General features: G+C 46.3%; 1 protein-coding gene across 1 annotated transcript in view; it reads right to left on the reverse strand.

Moving 5' to 3' along the window:
- Positions 1–22,639, reverse strand: part of scarf2 (scavenger receptor class F, member 2) — a 187,139-nt gene that overhangs the window by 79,681 nt on the left and 84,819 nt on the right. The window contains exons 5-6 of the mRNA XM_072489813.1: positions 9,276–9,494; positions 7,482–7,610 (exon numbers count right to left, since the gene is read on the reverse strand). Coding sequence (XP_072345914.1) covers positions 7,482–7,610; positions 9,276–9,494 — 348 coding nt within the window. The remainder of the gene's footprint in view (positions 1–7,481; positions 7,611–9,275; positions 9,495–22,639) is intronic.

Below are 22,639 nucleotides of genomic sequence, written 5' to 3' on the forward strand. Positions count from 1 at the left end.
TTAGCCAGATGTTTCCTGGCACCGGCAGCAACGAGAACTACCCCACTATCGAACGGGACTCTGCTTCATTTTGGGGCCTCAATGAGGCCACACTTAGTCCAATTTCTTGCAAAAAGAGCTCCGATAAAAATGGTGCACCGATCTCAAGCAGCCTCCAGACCATCCCCAATGCCACAACTCACCTATAAGGTTGTCATTGATCCCCCCGCGCCGCAACTCTTAAGGACAGGGTTCCCCTCAGGGCCCGATTCCTAGCGCTGACAAAATTCCACCCAGGCACCTTGGCACTGCCAGGCTGGCATTGCCACCTGGGCACCCTGGCAGTGCCAGGGTACCTGGGTGGCATTACCAGGGTGCCAGGCTGGCAGTGCCAGGGTGCCATCAGGGTGCCAGGGTGCCATCGGGGTGCCAGGGCACCACCCTGCCCTGAGCCCGAACACCCAGTGTCCCACGATCGCCTAGGAGACCCCACCCCCTCAAGTGCCGGTACACCTGGTTTGTGGAGACCAATGCTGACCGGCGTTCACCCGGAACCAGGTGCAGGGGTTATTCAAGTGTCCTTTACTGCGCACTTTAACAAGCAGATTTGGGTCCCACCCATTATGGGCAGAATCCAGATCGTGACATCTTGCAAGATCCCGTTAGATCTCATGAGGCGCAGTGAGGCAGTAAATATTGCAAGAGGCCTCTCGCGAGGTTTATTGACCGTGTCACATCCCGACTCGGTTGCGACGCAGCCGTTAGATCACGCCCAACCAGACAGTTTCATAGTTTTCTCTTATTAGCTCCTGTTTTTCATTTGTTTTAGATTTCCAGCATTTGCCATCTTTTCCTTTCTCTTCATCCTCTGAAGCACTTGACAATTTGAGAAACGTGCTGAGCCGATGTATAAATGCAAGCTTTTCTTTATTTCTGCCAGAGATAGTTGACTACTTATTGCCCATTCAACATCAACAATATTTCTAGAATTCAGTTAACATAAATGTAATGATCTGAGGCTGTTCACAAGTTGGCATTGAGCCAGAAAGGGAGAGATTATTAATGAGGGATGACTTGAAACTTGGTTGAAGGATTTTCAATTTATTGTGCAAGATGGGAGGTTAGCAATGACAGAGCTGACAAAAGCATGCCAGTGATTTCAGAATTGGAGGAGCTGAGGTACGGCTGGAGGCAGGAAATATTGGAGTGGCGTAAGTAAGCAGTCTTGGTGATGAACAAGGGGCGAAATTCTCCTACCCGCCCCGCCACATTTCTGCCCCGACCGGCCGGCGGGAGTCTCCGTAACACCGGCCGGTCAATGGGGTTCCATTGTGGGGCAGCCCCACGCCGTCGGGAAACCCCCGAGCGCCGGCAAAACGGAGACTCCCGCCGGCGGAGAATGACGCCCCACATGTGAGATTTCAAGCTCAATGCCACCAACATTGCAACTGGGCCTTTTTGGGCTTCTGAATATTCAACAAGGCGTGAAGCAAATTTGATGTCAATGGGTCAGTGGGACAAGCTTTAGTCTTCCTGAGTTGGAGCTGTGAAAGTTATGAATCTGACAAAATAAAGCTAATCAAAGGTCAAATTGAAATGATGGGAGGTAGAACTGAATATCAGTGGACATGTAGAAGTTGACCAACTGTCCATGGACAATGGCCATGAATGTAGCTTATGAAAAAAATAAAAAGGAGAGAGCTAAAGTTAAACAGTGCGTGGGAGAGGAGATAAGCCATTACTTGTGTGCTTTCACTGCATTTGGAAAGGTAGCAGTGAAACCATCAAGGGCAATGCATACAGCTCAATCGCAGAAGAGAAACAATACTGTGGTCAGCCAAAGAGAAGGTGCAGAAAATTGGAGAAGGATGGGGATCGATAATGCACCACAGTTACTATCACAAAATCAATACCTTAAGTAGAATTATTGTTGGTGCTTTGAGAAGTGTTGAACTACGACTGGAGTAATTCAAACAATTGTAGAACAGATGGGCATGCACTGATAAGTGATGACACACTCAAAGACTTTCATGAGGTAAGGGAGGTGGAAGATAAGCAGTAGCTGGAGAGGACAGATTGGTGATGGTGGCACAATGGTAACAAAAATGGTAACCAATGGTAACCAAAAGCCTGGAGACACAAGTTCAAATCCTATGATGAAATCTGGGTGCATGTAAATTCAATTAATTACGTAAATCTGGAATGGAATGTTAGTCTGATTAATAATGATTAATGATTTACCACATTGTCTAAAATTCTATCTGGTTCACTGATGTCCTATGGGTGAGGATATCAGCTGGCCTACCTGTTGACTCCAGACCCACAGCAATGTGGGTGACGCTTAACTGCTCTCTTAAGTGACCAAGCAAGCCACTCAACTGTAGATGGCTCACTACTATATGTTCAAGGTCAATCAGAGTTGGCAATAAATGTTGGCCACGTCAGTGATACTCGCAACCCAAGAACAATGAAAAAGATCAGTTGAAGTTGGTTTATTTTCTGAGACAGTTGATGATGGAGCTGTCTTTCAAGGTGAGCAAGAGTCTGGCTGAATTAAGGTAACCAGTGAAAATATCAGCTAACTGGGTGCCAGAATGGATGTTGAGTGTTGTGGAGTCAATAAAATGGTAGTCTGATGAATAATGATTAATGATGGGTTGAATGTATACCTTATGGGCAAGTTAAACTTGATGAGGGCAGATGTAAGACAGGAGGGAAACTATAGAAAGAGAAGGGTTCAGAATTAGAATGAGGGGGTGTCAAGGGGAGGTTGGGATGGGAGGAAGCAGCAGAGGCAACTGTGCAGGTGATTTTTAGTCCTTAAGTTAGAGAGGTCCACCTGCTCCATGGAAGTGGTGTTTAAGGTAAGGATGGAAGGCTCAGATAGAGGTATTTAAGATCGCAGATGGTCATAAAAAAACAAACTAAAATTGCTTTAATTTTTCAGGATGATTCTGGAATAAGTGGATTTAACTGAGGAAAACAAGAAATAGCAATGCTTGAAAATGAAATGAAATTAAAATGAAATGAAAATCACTTATTGTCACAAGTAGGCTTCAAATGAAGTTACTGTGAAAAGCCCCTAGTCACCACATTCTGGTGCCTGTTCGGGGGCGCCTGATGGATATGGATCTTGATCCAACAACATAATTGTGGGAAAATCGCATTGGCTGTTCCAACACAGTAAACCAAGCTGGGCCTGACTCAGTGAAAGGAATTATCACTGAAACATGCACATGTGGTTTTCCATTAATCTCCTTGATATAAAAGAAAAACAGTCATTAAAATCTCAGCAGGATCCCTTCATAGTGTTGCCACTTTCTCCAGTGAATAGATGAGCCATAGAGAATGGAATCTTAAGGTTCCATCCCTGGTAAACCCTAGTCTTGGTATGTGCAGCAGTTGGTGTGGTGCAATAAGCTGTGTTGCCCATGGACTAGGGGGGAATGGGAGATAAAATCAGCCAATAATGTTCCTCTCCCAATGGCTATTTATGAATCCTACTAGGGGTCACAGTGTGGACATGGGATGAGAGCAGCATCAATGTTAGTAGTGATAGCCTTCACTTCTGAATAAGCAAACAAAACTCATCGTCAATGGTCTCAAAATGAATGGCACCTGGATAAGGCACCATATGTGTAACCACACCCCTGCAAGTGTGAACATATTGGAGCGAAAAGCAGGGTCATTTTCAAAAGGTCCAACAAATAGGCTTGCTCAGCCCCCCCTCCACGATAGTTCACAAGGACCCCGGTTTAGTCCATTAGCGAAAGGTTTAGTTATGGCTTGCAAGTTCCATTGCTCTAATAAAAAAAAAATTAAAATCGCTATTGTCACAAGTAGGCTTCAAATGAAGTTACTGTGAAAAGCCCCTAGTCGCCACATTCCGGCACCTGTTTGGGGAGGCTGGTATGGGCATTGAACCGTGTTGCTGGCCTGCCTTGGTCTGCTTTAAAAGCCAGCGATATAGCCCAGTGTGCTAAACCAGCCCCAGCATCAGTGGTCTGTGTAAAAATTGAGACCAAGTTTGTGGGCTGGGAGGTAGGAGTGCGGAGATGGGAAGAATTGGAAGGGGAGACATAAAAACCCTTTATTGTGCATGACTACAGTTGCACTTCCTGCAAAAGGTGGAGAGAGGAAAAAAATCGCACCGCTTTAAATATCAGCCCCTTCTGAACCCCATGACCTCTGCTCATGTTTGTCCCAGAGGCTCATGGTCAGGAAATGATCAGCAGCCACTTCCTCAGATCCAACAGACTGGAGCTCTGACCTAATCCTGAAGCAACATAAAACACATCATTATTCTGTGACTTTACTTAGCAGCCACTAAATACGATCCTCATTCACTACAGGAAGGGAACATGTCCAGGCACTACCCCAGGAAAGTCTCCCTGTTCACCGAGCCTATTACATGCAGGCTCTTCCTGCAGCTCAGAAGTGAGGTACAAGTCATAACCGCACAGATGGATCAAATGAACAAAAAACACTTCTGCTTAGGTCTACGCCTGCTACTCAGAAAAGAGACAGATAGAGTCATTGTGCAAGCAAAACGTCTGAGCCATGTACTGAATTGAGGGTGGGTGACACATGGAGCAGTGACCTCAAAGCTTTGCATTCTGCAGCACTCCATTGCCTCCTTCCACACTGCAAACTTGGCCATTTTTCTTTTAAAAAAAAATATATTTATTAACGTTTTTTAACACAATTTTTCTCCCTTACAAACAATAACCCCCCCCGTAACAAAAAAAAACAAGATATCGCGCAGAGCAAGATATATACATGGCAAAATGATATATTTACACAGCTTTGTACACTGGCCCTCACCCGTACGTGCCAGTTTCCCCAACCCTTCATGTTATCTCTTGCTCATCCACCCTCCCAGGCAGTCCCCCCTTTCCCCCCCCCTCCCCCCCCCTCCCAGGACGTCCCCTCCACCCCCCGCCCCCCCAAGGTTGCTGCTGCTGACCAACCTTCCTCTAACGCTCCGCGAGATAGTCTAGGAACGGTTGCCACCGCCTGTAGAACCCCTGCACAGACCCTCTCAAGGCGAACTTAATACTCTCCAACTTTATGAACCCAGCCATATCATTTATCCAGGCCTCCAGGCTGGGGGGCTTCGCCTCCTTCCACATTAGCAAGATCCTTCGCTGGGCTACTAGGGACGCAAAGGCCAGAATGCCAGCCTCTTTCACCTCCTGCACTCCCGGTTCGTCCACTACTCCAAATATTGCTAGCCCCCAGCTTGGCTTGACCCAGACTTTCACCACCTGAGATATTGCTCCCGCCACTCCTCTCCAGAACCCCTCCAGTGCCGGGCATGACCAAAACATATGGACATGGTTCGCCGGGCTCTCTGAGCACCTTCCACATACTTGGCCATTTTTCAGCGACACAGGCCAAATAACTGATGGCCCTGCGCAATTACCACAGGGTTCTGTCCATTGAGCATCTTTGGTGCTCATGCTGGGGAACTAAGGTCAGATGGAAGCTTTTTAATTATCATTTCCATGGAAGTTGCCTGTATTATTGGGGTGCTTGGGTGTGCGCCATACTTGGCATGCTGGGAAGTCTAATTGAAGATAGTTTCTGGATAAGGGCGCAATGGGTATGTTGGATGCCCCCTTGGAAACACCAGCACCACCTTCCACGTATGATTTTTAAAAATTAAACCCTCTCTTCGGGGATTAAGGAGCCCAAAGTCCTAAGGTAGACCCGATCAGCCACTCAGGGACCTGGCCCAACTGGCTGTTGATACTCTGATAGGTCTCTGAGAGACCGGGGATGTTTGGACTCCAGATGGAGAAGCAGGTTTCACTGTACTACACTGGGTTATCGAGGCATAGATGGAGATGAGGCATACAAATGACCTCAGGCCACAGGAGAGATTGTGCAAGTGAAGAAAAAGCACTGTAACCAACAAATCAAAGATATAAAGAAGGAAAAGTCATGATCTAAAAAAAACCAATTGGAGTCATATCTGAAAAACTGTAATCTGGCCTCACATTCTGAAGTTATTCAAATGGTTGTTGATTTTGACTTGCTGCTGTTTTAGTGAAAGCTGAATTAAACCTTTCATTTATGCAACCAGCAGGCTAACATCTGGAAATACTTTACTCCCAATCCAGTCATCTATAGCATATGTAACCAAGCATCTTGAAGGCTAATATTATTCAGTGTGGACAATTTGTGTCCGGCTGCCTCAAATATCTTCAAATCTGTGTCTACTCACTGACCAAATTCTGTGTTTATTGTCACATTAAGGAATGGAACAGCCAGAACCTTATAGCAAAGGCACATCAATCTCACAACTTCCATTTATGTTTAAATTCAATTGAATGTTTCTCCCTATTCTGTCTTGAAGGGCATTGGGCTAAATCTCTTTCAATACCTTTCACATTTCACTACTGCAGGTCTCTGACAACGAGAGTAATGACATTCCTCCTTCCCACCAGGGTTACCAGACCCCCCCCCCCCCCCCCCTCCCCCTCAACCCCTCCCCCCACCACCAAAAAAAACCCGATTGTCCTGAAGTCTGTCTCTGGAACTCAATATAGTCGAAGAATTTAATCTGAAACTGTTTTAGTCTGGAATGATTTAGCACCACACTAAGGTCCATTTACCTCAACTGAATGTTAAGTGAGCCAAGAATAGAGACACAAAAAAACAACCCTTTAAGTTCCAGCAAGACACAAATAATAATAATAATCTTTATTGTCACAGTAGGCTTACATTAACGCTGCAATGAAGTTACTATGAAAAGCCCCGAGTCGCCACATTCCAGCGCCTGTTCGGGTACACGGATGGAGAATTCAGAATGTCCAATTAACCTAACAGCACATCTTTCAGGGCTTGTATATAGCACCTGTCTCCAGATAATAAGTCTCGTCCCTGCATGAAACAGGAACTATGATTGAAGCAAAATATTGTGCATGCTGTAAATCCAAAATAAAAACAGCATGTGCCGGAAAAACTAGCAGGGATAGCCGCATCTATGGAAAGAGAAACAAGTTAACGTTTCAAGTCCGAAATGATGCTTCATTAATGAAATATTAACTCTGTGTCGCTCTCCACAGATGCTGACTATTCTGATGAGTTTTTCCAGCACTTGCTGTTGTTATTTCAGAAACCATGGCTGAAATTCTCTAACTCCACCCCCCACTTCCCTGGAAAATTTGGGGTTTTCCCGCGGCAGGGACGACAAGACACCAAAATCTCCGTTGACATCGGTGGGAGCGGAAGATCCCACCGGCATGATGGGCTGTCTACAATTCAGCAGGTGAGCCCTGGGACGCCAATGGATAAATGTGAAATTGCTTAACACGTTCACTAAGACAGCACTGAACATTCAGATGTTAGCATCTCATGGATGAATGTCAAGTCTTTGAATGCTTGTGGTATATATGCAAGGTCTCCTGTTTATAATCTGTGTTGTTACACATCATTGAGCTCACATTGTATCAATATAGAATATGGAATGTCGTCCACTGATCTCCAATACTTACAAGGGGCCATGAAATCCTTTGTTGCAGACACATTCCCCAGTGGCAAAATGACAGAATCCATTGATGCAGTCTGTGCAGACCAAGTTACAGTTCTCACCATAGGTACCATTTTGGCATTTTACGTCACACCTATTATAAAAAGAAAGAAACATTATTGAAACAAGTAACTGCAACGATTAGCACATAAAGTATCCTGTTAATGTTCTATTAGTTACAGTCAGTAAAGTCACCATAGCCCCAGATGGCCATAGGCTGCTTTCACCCTTTGAAGGGGAGAGCTGGCCGGTGGTGATTTAACCTGAGGGTCACCGCACCTCAGGCAAGAGGCAAGGTTGAGAAGGCAGGGCCTTCATGAATAACCTCAGCCGGTACGGGAATTGAACCCACGCTGTTGGCCTCGCTCTGCATCACGAACCAGCCGTCCAGCTCACTGAGCACAGCATCAGCCACCTGAATATACACCGTCACCAACAAATAAATTCTTGAATTACTATCTGATTTGCATTACAGCTAGTGACATTGATATCAGTGTATGTTTGTATCCTGTAAAGGAGCAATAATAAGACAGCAGGTCACACAAACTTGCATGTAAGCCAACAGTTTTGTATGAGCAACTTGCATGTCTATGGTGCCTTTATCAATGCAAATCACAGAGGCATTTCACATTGACGAAGGGTTGATAAGAGTAAGGGTTGAAGGTAGGCCAAGATAGAAGATAGCCAAGATCAGACGAGTGCACGGTTTAGGCTGGGTGTAGGACTGGAGGGGATTGGTGAAGCAAGTGAAATGAGGGTACACAGGAATTTGTGAACCAGGCAGAGGATTTTGGAATTGATGCTTTGGGGTAAGGGACATAGAATTAATCTAATCTTTATTGTTATCACAAGTAGGCTTACATTAACACTGCAAAGACGTTACTGTGAAAATCCCCTAGTTGCCATACTCGGGCGCCTATTCGTGAACACTGAGAGAGAATTTAGAATGTCCGATTCACCTAACAAGCACGTCTTTCGGGACTTGAGGGAGAAAACCGGAGCGCCCGGAGGAAACCCATGCAGACACGGGGAGGACGTGCAGACTCTGCACAGACAGTGACCCAAGCCAGGAATTGGGTCCCTGGCGCTGTGAAGCAACAGTGCTCATTGTGCTACCATGCCATTTTCATTACTGTGAATTGGTTGAGCTTTGGATAAATGAGCAGATGTTCGTGCGCATTAGATATGGGCAGCAGGACTTTGGATGAATTGGGGAAATGAATGTAGAGTTATTCAATGAAATAAACTAGTTTCAAGCATCCTTCCACTTGTTCTGGAGTGTGCTAGAATTTTCTGCATCTGGTCAAGTGATATATCATAAAATCTCGCTTCTCATTAATTTATAGAGTTTATCCATAAGCCCAATAGAAAGTCTGTAGATTTTGTGCACCATACGCGCTTGGGTTAGTTGAGTTCTGTTTGTCGACATGCTAAGGTTGGACTCAGTGCACTTGGTTTCGAGAGGGGAAATTTACTGAAGTTTCCCATTTATAATCACTATCCAGTAATCTCTATGCACATAAATGTAATGAATGACCCATCCTTGAATAGCTTGGGGACACACAGCTGTTTTACCTCAATCCTGAAGAATGGATGAGGGTGCATGGTACTGGTTCCGTGGAACCATAATCCAGCAGTCAACTAATTCCCTCAGGAGAAATAAAAAGGCAGAGAAAACTGGTGGCATGTAAGGTTGACAAGATATTCCCTCACAACCCTCAGAATGATAAAGCAACCTACAGCCAAGGCAAATGCTTACCGAGCTCCAATCCATCCCGGATTACAGTGCAGGCATTTCCCATTGATATGGTTACAAGCGTGTCCATCTTTGCAACGGGGACATTGCTCTCCACATCCTTCCCCGTAGAAACCAGCAGAGCATATTTTATCACATCTTGTTCCATTCCATCCAGGCTCACAGGCTAAACATCGACCATCGGCGATCATGCAGGGCTGGAGATTCTTGCACTGGCCACATCTAATGTTACAGAATAAGAAGAAGATTAGATTTGTTAAATAAAACAATGTCTTTTTCTAATAATCGACCTGGTCTAAAAATGTCTTAATGTCATCAATGTTTAATGGCTTTTTGGCATATGCTATTTTAACATCGCCAGCAGACAGTTTATTTTAAAGGGTTAAAGCATTTTCTAAAATAATAATTTCAATCCTTTTTTCCTTCCATGTAGGAAACCTGTCACCCTTTCCCTGTTAACGTCAATAAGGAGGATTATACTGTGAGGAGGCTCTGTAGCCAGTACTTTCAATTTCTAGGCTCCAATTTTTTTTAATGAGCCAGTATTCCTCTGTGACAGCGTTTAAAATCATCAGTATTAACATTGTGATTAAACCTCATCTGTGAATTTAACCATGTTGCCACTGGGCACTCTCTGATACCGCACTCGAGTGGTCAATCCGCCACTACCTGTTACATCACCGGATTGCAGGGTTATTTAGAGGTAACTAAGAAAATCTACACTTTCAGATCCCAGTGAGATAAATAAAATACCACAGACCCGTCTGACTGAAACATTGCTTGCGAGTCTCCAGTGGGGGATTGAGTTTGTATCTATCCCGCATCAGTAGGTACTGCATCCTGGAGATGATTCAATCCTAAAGAGATCCCATTTCCCTCTATTCAAAAGAAGCTAATCATTTATTGTACAGTTGAATGGTAAGGGGTAAGCTCTCGAAAAGCTCTCGGAACTTTATTGCTGGAAAATGGAATTGGAATACTTAGGTGTTTGTTTTTGATTGGCGCTGGCGCGATGGGTCGCAGGGTCTTTTCTGTGCTGTAAACCTCCACGACTCTTCCTTCCAACTCACCCTAAAATATGTAAATACATTGCAGAAAACCTGCCTGACTACACTTCATAACCCATTGACCAATGGTTAGGTATAGCAGGTTTAGATGCAGATGAAACATCCCTGTACGATGATCATCACACACTTCCAGGTCACTTGCAACACGGGATGGATGCAGAGTGAAGCTTTTTCTTTCCAAGCTCATGAATATCGAACACATAGCACCATCACCTCGAGCTATCTCATGTATCAGGTATAAAACAGGTATAAAATATGGTGACATGGAACACTCTCATGTAAGGTATGTACAATGCCAGATACAAAATGAAGCACCATTTACATTGTCTCACTGGACGCTTTCAGGTAAAGCACAGAGAGAAAGAGATTCAGAATAAAGCTCCCAATACACCATCCAATGATAGAATATTGTAGATACATTGGTACATAGAAGATAGGGGGAAGCATTTTGGCCCTTCGAGCCTTCTCCGCCATTCATTACGATCATGGCTGATCATCCAACTCAACAGCCTAATCCTGCTCTCTCCCCATAATCTTTGATCCCATTCTCCCCAAGTGCTATATCTAGCCGCCTCTTGAATATATTCAATGTTTTAGCATCAACTACTTCCTGTGGTAATGAATTCCAGAACCTTCCATTAGGCAGAAGATAGAGAAGTCTGAAGATCTGCACATCCAGACATAGAAACAGCTTCTTCCCCACAGCTACTAGACTCCTCAATGACTCTCCCTTCGACTGATCTGTTCCCTGTAAGAACACTATTCACGACATCCTATGTTGCTCTTGCTCATGTATTTGCTTTGTTTGACCCCTTGTTCCACACTGTAACCAGTCACTGTTTGTCGATGTACCATTTGTCAATGTACTCTGTCGATTATTCTTTTTTTGTCTACTATGGCCACAGAAAAATACTTTTCACTGCACTTCGGTGCATGTGACAATAAATCAAATCAATCAATCCACAGGCTCACCACCCTTTGGGTGAAGAAATATCTCCTCATCTCTGTCCGAAATGGTTTATCCTGAATTCTCAGACTGTGACCCCTGGTTCTGGACACCCCCCAAACAGGAACATCTTCCCTGCATCTACCCTGCCTAGTCCTGTTAGAATTTTATAAGTCTCTATGATATCCCCCCTCATTCTTCTGAACTCCAGCGAGAACAATCCCAACCTAGTCAATCTCTCCTCATATGACTGCCCCGCCTCCCTGGAATTAGTCTGATAAACCTTTGTCGCACTCCCTCGCGAGCAAGAACATCCTTCCTCAGAAAAGGAGACCAAAACTGCACGCAATATTCCAAGTGTGGCCTCACCAAGGCCCTGTATAATTGCAACAACACATCCCTGCTTCTATACTCGAAACCTCTCGCAATGATGGCCAACATACCATTAGACTTCTTTACCGCCTGCTGCACCTGCATGCTTACCTTCAGCGACTGGTGCACAAGGATATTCAGGTCCTGCTGCACATTCCCCTCTCCCAATTTACAACTGTTCGGGTAGTAATCTGCCTTCCTGTTTTTGCTTCCAAAGTGAATAACCTCACACTTATCCAAGTTATCGATTTTGGCGGGAGAGGAGGAGCTGGTTTGTCAATTTCAGCGGGGGCAGTGCGGAAGTGGTTGCTGGGAGGTAAGTCTGTGCTTTAAAAACACTTGTCTTTGCAGGGGCAGGCCAGTCGATTTCGGCGGGAGAGGAGCTGGTTTGTCAATTTCAGCGGGGGCAGTGCGGAAGTGGTTGCTGGGAGGTAAGTCTGTGCTTTAAAAACACTTGTCTTTGCAGGGGCAGGCCAGTCGATTTCGGCAGGAGAGGAGGAGCTGGTTTGTCAATTTCAGCGGGGGCAGTGTGGAAGTGATTGCTGGGAGGTAAGTCTGTGCTTTAAAAACACTTGTCTTTGCAGGGGCAGGCCAGTCGATTTCGGCGGGAGAGGAGGAGCTGGTTTGTCAATTTCAGCGGGGGCAGTGCGGAAGTGATTGCTGGGAGGTAAGTCTGTGCTTTAAAAACACTTGTCTTTGCAGGGGCAGGCCAGTCGATTTCGGCAGGAGAACAGCTGGTTTGTCAATTTCAGCGGGGGCAGTGCGGAAGTGATTGCTGGGAGGTAAGTCTGTGCTTTAAAAACACTTGTATTTGCAGGGGCAGGCCAGTCGATTTTGGCGGGAGAACAGCTGGTTTGTCAATTTCAGCGGGGGCAGTGCGGAAGTGATTGCTGGGAGGTAAGTCTGTGCTTTAAAAACACTTGTCTTTGCAGGGGCAGGCCAGTCGATTTTGGCGGGAGAACAGCTGGTTTGTCAATTTCAGCGGGGGCAGTGCGGAAGTGATTGCTGGGAGGTAAGTCTGTGCTTTAAAAACACTTGTCTTTGCAGGGGCAGGCCAGTCGATTTCGGCGGGAGAGGAGCTGGCTTGTCAATTTCAGCGGGGGCAGTGCGGAAGTGATTGCTGGGAGGTAAGTCTGTGCTTTAAAAACACTTGTCTTTGCAGGGGCAGGCCAGTCGATTTTGGCGGGAGAACAGCTGGTTTGTCAATTTCAGCGGGGGCAGTGCGGAAGTGATTGCTGGGAGGTAAGTCTGTGCTTTAAAAACACTTGTCTTTGCAGGGGCAGGCCAGTCGATTTCGGCGGGAGAGGAGCTGGTTTGTCAATTTCAGCGGGGGCAGTGCGGAAGTGATTGCTGGGAGGTAAGTCTGTGCTTTAAAAACACTTGTCTTTGCAGGGGCAGGCCAGTCAATTTCGGCAGGAGAGGAGGAGCTGGTTTGTCAATTTCAGCGGGGGCAGTGCGGAAGTGATTGCTGGGAGGTAAGTCTGTGCTTTAAAAACACTTGTCTTTGCAGGGGCAGGCCAGTCGATTTTGGCGGGAGAACAGCTGGTTTGTCAATTTCAGCGGGGGCAGTGCGGAAGTGATTGCTGGGAGGTAAGTCTGTGCTTTAAAAACACTTGTCTTTGCAGGGGCAGGCCAGTCGATTTTGGCGGGAGAACAGCTGGTTTGTCAATTTCAGCGGGGGCAGTGCGGAAGTGATTGCTGGGAGGTAAGTCTGTGCTTTAAAAACACTTGTCTTTGCAGGGGCAGGCCAGTCGATTTCGGCGGGAGAGGAGCTGGTTTGTCAATTTCAGCGGGGGCAGTGCGGAAGTGATTGCTGGGAGGTAAGTCTGTGCTTTAAAAACACTTGTCTTTGCAGGGGCAGGCCAGTCAATTTCGGCAGGAGAGGAGGAGCTGGTTTGTCAATTTCAGCGGGGGCAGTGCGGAAGTGATTGCTGGGAGGTAAGTCTGTGCTTTAAAAACACTTGTCTTTGCAGGGGCAGGCCAGTCGATTTCGGCGGGAGAACAGCTGGTTTGTCAATTTCAGCGGGGGCAGTGCGGAAGTGATTGCTGGGAGGTAAGTCTGTGCTTTAAAAACACTTGTCTTTGCAGGGGCAGGCCAGTCGATTTTGGCGGGAGAACAGCTGGTTTGTCAATTTCAGCGGGGGCAGTGCGGAAGTGATTGCTGGGAGGTAAGTCTGTGCTTTAAAAACACTTGTCTTTGCAGGGGCAGGCCAGTCAATTTCGGCAGGAGAGGAGGAGCTGGTTTGTCAATTTCAGCGGGGGCAGTGCGGAAGTGATTGCTGGGAGGTAAGTCTGTGCTTTAAAAACACTTGTCTTTGCAGGGGCAGGCCAGTCAATTTTGGCGGGAGAACAGCTGGTTTGTCAATTTCAGCGGGGGCAGTGCGGAAGTGATTGCTGGGAGGTAAGTCTGTGCTTTAAAAACACTTGTCTTTGCAGGGGCAGGCCAGTCGATTTCGGCGGGAGAGGAGGAGCTGGTTTGTCAATTTCAGCGGGGGCAGTGCGGAAGTGATTGCTGGGAGGTAAGTCTGTGCTTTATAACACTTGTCTTTGCAGGGGCAGGCCAGTCGATTTCGGCGGGAGAACAGCTGGTTTGTCAATTTCAAAGGGGCAGTGCGGAAGTGATTGTGGGGAGGTAAGTCTGTGCTTTAAAAACACTTACCTGGTCCCGTTTTCGGTCCCTCTGTTCTGTTTTTTTTAAATATTTTAGTATTTAAGGCGGGAACAGGAAGTTCGACCCGTGGACCTCTGGGAAGACCCTCACCAATAAATTCTGGTGGAGAGGAAACCCGAGACACTACACGTGTAGTGTCTCCCACCCGCCCTCCTCCTCTAACCTAATAATAAGACCCATTGGTGTGAGGTAAGTACCATATTTTATTATTAACACGAAGAAGGTAAGTAAGTGATTTTTACGCATTTTTACTTTTGTACCTTTTTCAAATTGTGTGTGTGTGTCGGGGGGGAAACTGAAGTGAAATCACAGAAAAGCTGTGGCCTGAGTGGCTGGTTGGGATTCTACACTAAATTAAAAAAACTGAGCATTGGTAACTAATTAAACATAATTACTTAATTATAATTTAGAGGGATATCTAAGCCAGAGATCGGAGAGTACTATATTTAGCTTTCGCATTTCTATTAGAAATCTAGTGCTAGGAAACAGATAGTCAACAGTAACTTTGAAATTAAAAAAAAAAAAATATTCAAAAAAAAAATTAAATTAAAATTTTTTTAATTTTAATTTTAATTAATTGACGCAATGTCAGTTAGAGGGGTGCTGTGCTCTGACTGTGAGATGTGGCAGGTCCGGGAGGCTTCCAGCGTCCCGGATGGCTTCATCTGCAGAAAGTGCACCCAACTGGAGCTCCTCACAGACCGCTTGGTTCGGTTGGAGCGGCAATTGGATGCACTTAGGAGCATGCAGGTGGCGGAAAGCGTCATAGATCGCAGTTATGTAGATGTGGTCACACCCAAGGTGCAGGCAGAGAAATGGGTGACCACCAGAAAGGGCAGGCAGTCAGTGCAGGAATCCCCTGTGGTTGTCCGCCTCTCAAACAGATATACCCCTTTGGATACTGTCGGGGGGGATAGCCTATCAGGGGAAAACAGCAGCAGCCAGAGCAGTGGCACCACGGCTGGCTCTGATGTTCAGAAGGGAGGGTCAAAGCGCAGAAGAGTAATAGTAATAGGGGACTCTATAGTCAGGGGCACAGATAGGCGCTTCTGTGGACGTGAAAGAGACTCCAGGATGGTATGTTGCCTCCCTGGTGCCAGGGTCTAGGATGTCTCCGAACGGGTAGAGGGCATCCTGAAGGGGAGGGCAAACAGGCAGAGGTCGTTGTACATATTGGTACTAACGACATAGGCAGGAAAGGGCATGAGGTCCTGCAGCAGGAGTTCAGGGAGCTAGGCAGAAAGTTAAAAGACAGGACCTCGAGGGTTGTAATCTCGGGATTACTCCCTGTGCCACGTGCCAGTGAGGCTAGAAATAGGAAGATAGAGCAGATAAACACGTGGCTAAACAGCTGGTGTAGGAGGGAGGGTTTCCATTATCTGGACCACTGGGAGCTCTTCCGGGGCAGGTGTGACCTGTATAAGAAGGACGGGTTGCATCTAAACCGGAGAGGCATAAATATCCTGGCCGCGAAGTTTGCTAGTGTCACACGGGAGGGTTTAAACTAGTATGGCAGGGGGGTGGGCACAGGAGCAATAGGTCAGAAGGTGAGAGCATTGAGGGAGAACTAGGGAATAGGGACAGTGTGGCTCTGAGGCAGAGCAGACAGGGAGAAGTTGCTGAACACAGCGGGTCTGGTGGCCTGAAGTGCGTATGTTTTAATGCAAGAAGTATTACGGGTAAGGCAGATGAACTTAGAGCTTGGATTAGTACTTGGAACTATGATATTGTTGCCATTACAGAGACCTGGTTGAGGGAAGGGCAGGATTGGCAGCTAAACGTTCCAGGATTTAGATGTTTCAGGCGGGATAGAGGGGGATGTAAAAGGGGAGGCGGAGTTGCGCTACTGGTTCGGGAGAATATCACAGCTGTACTGCGAGAGGACACCTCAGAGGGCAGTGAGGCTATATGGGTAGAGATCAGGAATAAGAAGGGTGCAGTCACAATGTTGGGGGTTTACTACAGGCCTCCCAACAGCCTGCGGGAGATAGAGGAGCAGATAGGTAGACAGATTTTGGAAAAGAGTAAAAACAACAGGGTTGTGGTGATGGGAGACTTCAACTTCCCCAATATTGACTGGGACTCACTTAGTGCCAGGGGCTTAGATGGGGAGGAGTTTGTAAGGAGCATCCAGGAGGGCTTCTTAAAACAATATGTAGACAGTCCAACTAGGGAAGGGGCGGTACTGGACCTGGTATTGGGGAATGAGCCCGGCCAGGTGGTAGATGTTTCAGTAGGGGAGCATTTCGGTAACAGTGACCACAATTCAGTAAGTTTTAAAGTACTGGTGGACAAGGATAAGAGTGGTCCTAGGATGAATGTGCTAAATTGGGGGAAGGCTAATTATAACAATATTAGGCAGGAACTGAAGAACATAGATTGGGGGCAGATGTTTGAGGGCAAATCAACATCTGACATGTGGGAGGCTTTCAAGTGGCAGTTGAAAGGGATTCAGGACCGGCATGTTCCTGTGAGGAAGAAGGATAAATACGGCAATTTTCGGGAACCTTGGATGACGAGAGATATTGTAGGCCTCGTCAAAAAGAAAAAGGAGGCATTTATCAGGGCTAAAAGGCTGGGAACAGACGAAGCCTGCGTGGAATATAAGGAAAGTAGGAAGGAACTTAAGCAAGGAGTCAGGAGGGCTAAAAGGGGTCACGAAAAGTCATTGGCAAATAGGGTTAAGGAAAATCCCAAGGCTTTTTACACGTACATAAAAAGCAAAAGGGTAGCCAGGGAAAGGGTTGGCCCACTGAAGGATAGGCAAGGGAATCAATGTGTGGAGCCAGAGGAAATGGGCGAGGTACTAAATGAATACTTTGCATCAGTATTCACCAAAGAGAAGGAATTGGTAGATGTTGAGTCTGGACAAGGGTGTGTAGATAGCCTGGGTCACATTGAGATCCAAAAAGAAGAGGTGTTGGGTGTCTTAAAAAATATTAAGGTAGATAAGTCCCCAGGGCCTGATGGGATCTACCCCAGAATACTGAAGGAGGCTGGAGAGGAATTTGCTGAGGCCTTGATGGAAATCTTTGGATCCTCGCTGTCTTCAGGGGATGTCCCGGAGGACTGGAGAATAGCCAATGTTGCTCCTCTGTTTAAGAAGGGTAGCAAGGATAATCCCGGGAACTACAGGCCGGTGAGCCTTACTTCAGTGGTAGGGAAATTACTGGAGAGAATTCTTCGAGACAGGATCTACTCCCATTTGGAAGCAAATGGACGTATTAGTGAGAGGCAGCACGGTTTTGTGAAGGGGAGGTCATGTCTCACTAACTTGATAGAGTTTTTCGAGGAGGTCACTAAGATGATTGATGCAGGTAGGGCAGTGGATGTTGTCTATATGGACTTCAGTAAGGCCTTTGACAAGGTCCCTCATGGTAGACTAGTACAAAAGGTGAAGTCACACGGGATCAGGGCTGAGCTGGCAAGGTGGATACAGAACTGGCTAGGCCATAGAAGGCAGAGAGTAGCAATGGAAGGATGCTTTTCTAATTGGAGGGCTGTGACCAGTGGTGTTCCACAGGGATCAGTGCTGGGGCCTTTGTTCTTTGTAGTATATATAAATGATTTGGAGGAAAATGTAACTGGTCTGATTAGGAAGTTTGCAGACGACACAAAGGTTGGTGGAATTGCGGATAGCGATGAGGACTGTCGGAGGATACAGCAGGATTTAGATTGTTTGGAGACTTGGGCGGAGAGGTGGCAGATGGAGTTTAATCCGGACAAATGTGAGGTAATGCATTTTGGAAGGTCTAATGCAGGTAGGGAATATACGGTGAATGGTAGAACCCTCAAGAGTATTGAAAGTCAAAGAGATCTAGGAGTACAGGTCCACAGGTCACTGAAAGGGGCAACACAGGTGGAGAAGGTAGTCAAGAAGGCATACGGCATGCTTGCCTTCATTGGCCGGGGCATTGAGTATAAGAATTGGCAAGTCATGTTGCAGCTGTATAGAACCTTAGTTAGGCCACACTTGGAGTATAGTGTTCAATTCTGGTCGCCACACTACCAGAAGGATGTGGAGGCTTTAGAGAGGGTGCAGAAGAGATTTACCAGAATGTTGCCTGGTATGGAGGGCATTAGCTATGAGGAGCGGTTGAATAAACTCGGTTTGTTCTCACTGGAACGAAGGAGGTTGAGGGGAGACCTGATAGAGGTATACAAAATTATGAGGGGCATAGACAGAGTGGATAGTCAGAGGCTTTTCCCCAGGGTAGAGGGGTCAATTACTAGGGGGCATAGGTTTAAGGTGAGAGGGGCAAGGTTTAGAGTAGATGTACGAGGCAAGTTTTTTACGCAGAGGGTAGTGGGTGCCTGGAACTCGCTACCGGAGGAGGTGGTGGAAGCAGGGACGATAGTGACATTTAAGGGGCATCTTGACAAATACATGAATAGGATGGGAATAGAGGGATACGGACCCAGAAGTGTAGAAGATTGTAGTTTAGTCGGGCAGCATGGTCGGCATGGGCTTGGAGGGCCGAAGGGCCTGTTCCTGTGCTGTACATTTCTTTGTTCTTTGTTATACTGTATCTACCGTTGATTTGCCCACTCGCCCAACCTGTCCAGATCATGCTGTCGGATCTCTGCATCCTCGTCACAGTTCACCCTCTCACCCAACTTGGTATCATCTGCAAACTTTAAGATGTAACATTTTGTTCCCTCATCCAAATCATTAATATATATTGTGAATAGCTGGGGTCCCAGCACCGATCCCTGTGGCATCAAACTAGTTACTGCCTGCCAATTTGAAAAGGACCCATTAATTCCTACTCTTTGTTTCCTCTCTGCCAACCAGGTTTCTATCCACCTCAATATACTTCCCACAATCCCATGCGCTTTAATCTTGCATGATAATCTCTTTTGCGGGACTTGACAAATTTTCTGTGTAACTACAAATCTTTTCCAGCTGGACTCAGCCTGGTCCAAAGCCACACAGAACTGCAGACTGGATGAGTTTCGCCAACTCTATGCGAGGGTGCGCTTTCCACTGCAGTGAAAAATATTTGATCAGGTTGCCTGCTAATCCTACCACAGTCAAATATAAGGTAGAACTCTGGGCATCTGTTTTTTAATACCTTTAGCGAAGGGTTAAGGTTCATAGTGCAAGGCCAACACAGCGGAAAATAAAACAAGGTTGACCAGGGAATACCAACAAGGTGACACCAGGACAAGATTTTAAAGCTTGTAGATGACAGGTTGCAGGTATAACAGAGAGACAAAATTAAAAAATAAATAAATAATCTTTATTGTCACAAGTAGGCCTACATTAACACTGCAATGAAGTTACTGTGAAAAGCCCCTAGTTGCCACATTCCGGCGCCTGTTCGGGTACACATAGGGAGAATTCAGAATCCTCAGCTGGTATGGGAATTGAACCTGTGTTGCTGGCCTTGTTCTGCATCACAAACCAGCTGTTTAGGCCAGAGCTAAACAAGATCTGCCCATTTCTAAGGATCTCCACAGGGATGAAAACTTGGGTAAGAATGGTATGAAGAACTATGAAGAGCATTTTCAACAAATGGGAGGCATAGGGAAAGGGAAAGCTAGTGGGCTGGATTCTCTGGTCGCCGACTCCGAAATTGTGTTTGGCGATCGGCCGGAGAATCAAAGTTCCCGACCAAATTGGGGGCGGCGCAGCTTTCACGACGCTCCGCCTCCTCAAAGCGGTGTACTCAAGGTGCACAACTTTTCGACATTGCCTGCGGCCCGCCCCCTGATGCTCCGCCTCCGACCGGCCGAGGTTCCGAGTGTGATCTCATCCGTCGGGAACACGGCGTGGCAGCTACGGACTCAGTCCAGCACCGCCACAGTCAGGGAAGAGCCGTTCCGCGGGCTGGGGACAGACTTTATCAGGAGCTGGGGGCACTGTGGTGAGGCGGGTGGGGCGGGGGGGGGGGGGGTTCCGGGGTTAAATACTGCTTTTGTTGGATTTCTTGGCATTGGGCTGGTGCTAAGTGTACGCCAGATCCCTAATTCTCCACCACAGCGTTGAAGGTGGTTACCCATACTGGGAGGGATAACCCACCAATGTTGTTGTCTGGAGTTGGCTACATTTAGAAACTTAAGAAACACAGATGTGTTTGCCCAGAGGTAGTTATTGAAAGTTGGCATCAGCCCCCTCCCCATTAAATGCACAAACTGCAGCATTTAGCCTCAAATTAGAAACACACTGGAACCAGCTACTTTTGGCAAATTAATGACAAGGAAAATTCAACACACAGAGAATGAGTGCATTAATACACTGAAAAGATACGGCAATACTTCAAATGCATCAAACGCTCTGAAAAATGGATTGCTCCTGTTTTCAGGCAGAGGTGGCTGTGGACGAGAAGCACACCAACTGAAGCAGCAGATTAGAGTGTGAGTTCCCAATGTGGTGCTGGGGGCATCAGTACAGGAGATGTAAAGAAGGAAGGAAGCAATGTTTCTAAAGGGACCACGAGGCCCTCAAGGCAAACCTTGAGAAGGCAACGGAAGCAGGTGACTAGGGAATTTGATTCCCAGATTCCTGCCCTGAGGACCAGGAAACATTGACACAAAAACTACAATGACCTCACACAAGTGGTCAAGGTTGGGCAGCACGGTGGCCTCATGGTGCTGAGGACCCAGGTTCGATCCAGACCCCAGGTCACTGTCCGTGTGGAGTTTGCATATTCTCCCCTTGTTTGCGTGGGTCTCACCCCCACAACCCAAAAGATGTGCCGGCTAGGTGGATAGGCCACATTAAATTGTCCCTTAATTAGGAACAAAATAAGTGGGTTCTCTAAGTTTAAAAAAAAAAGTGGTCAAGGTCAGTGATTGCATTTTCACAGGGTGTCTCATATCCATTGCACCACCAACCTGTCACAATGTTTAATGTATCATACCCGCATCACTCACACCCACCACACACACTCAGGGGCACGGTGGTTAGCACTGCTGTCTCACAGCGCCAGGGATTGGGTTCAAATCCGGCCTTGGGTGTCTGTGTGGAGTTTTCACGTTCTCCCCAAGTCGGCGTTGGGTTTCCTCCAGTTTCCACCCATTGTCCAAATATGTGCAAGTTAGATGGGGTTATGGAGGTAGGGTGGGAGAGTGGGCCTGGGTAGGGTGGTCTTTCAGAGGGTTGGTGCAGGCTTGTCATGATAGGGAGATATGAGGAACTTGGGTCCAGAAATGGGGTCCAAGGTGTAGCAGGCAAATTAGGGGTTAAGCAGACTGAAGAAAATACTGCTTGCAGCAGAGTTAGAGGGATATGCCCATTGCCTGAGTCACCATGTCCCATTCAGACTTAATCCGTTAGTGGGAATAAACAGGAGATCCCGGTTCAGTCAAGATGATTCACTCAAGATCCATTATCCTTCGGGACATCCTTGTTGAGAAGCCATTAGCCCTTCACAGAGTCTGATGACCTATTTGTCCATCAATGGGGGTTCGTTGCTTATGAATGGCACAGTTCTGTTCTTTTGTAGAAACAGGAGTGGGAAACCAGACAGCCCAGATAACGATAATGGATTCAAGTCTGGCTCCAGAGTGTGAGAACCTTTGTTTGATGGGGTGGGTGAAGCTTAGAGAGACAGTGGGGGAAAATGTGCTGTTTTGAACAGTTACCGAGAAGGTTGTGGAATCAACTTGAGAGGTCATGAAAGTTGCCATCGAGGTAGACTTGAAAAAAAATTCTGAACAAATGTTCCTAACGGAAGTACTTTGTAAATCAAGTATTGCCTTTGTATGTTTGTGTGAGTGGAATAAGAGCTGCATTTCCATGCAAAATGTGATGTAATGGTAACTCATGTGTTAAGGTTAAGAAACTGCGTGTAATCTGTCAGAGTTAGTTGAAGTAAAAGTTTAAATATTGTTTTCTTTTCTTTCAATAAAGTTTGTTTATAAAATAACCAAGCCCAATTTCTTATATTCTCACTCCTGAAATGAATTAACCTTTCTGCACAGTCCTAAAACTTAAAAAATATTACATGTGTGGTTCAGTATCTTAGCCATTATTGAGGGCTGACGAGGGGTCCGTAACAGACTGATGCGTCGAATGGCCTCCTTCTGCACTGTAGTGATTCTATGTTCTATCAGCACTTACCCCTCACATTCAGAGATTGCTCTAACATGCCTCCAAAGTTTTTTGGGAGTGTGTGGGCGATTTGAGCGTGCCGCCACTTTAATATTTTGGCACTTTAGCAATAATGTCGATTCCACCTCACCCTTGCACACATAGCAATGTCATCAGTCTCACATCAATGACTTGTGGCTTCCAAATATCTACAACTATTCAGCTATGGGGAGTTTATCACTCAGACATATTGTAACATATTTGTTAGTATTC

The sequence above is a fragment of the Scyliorhinus torazame genome, chromosome 1 (genome assembly GCF_047496885.1).
Source record: "Scyliorhinus torazame isolate Kashiwa2021f chromosome 1, sScyTor2.1, whole genome shotgun sequence".
Taxonomy (NCBI): domain Eukaryota; kingdom Metazoa; phylum Chordata; class Chondrichthyes; order Carcharhiniformes; family Scyliorhinidae; genus Scyliorhinus; species Scyliorhinus torazame.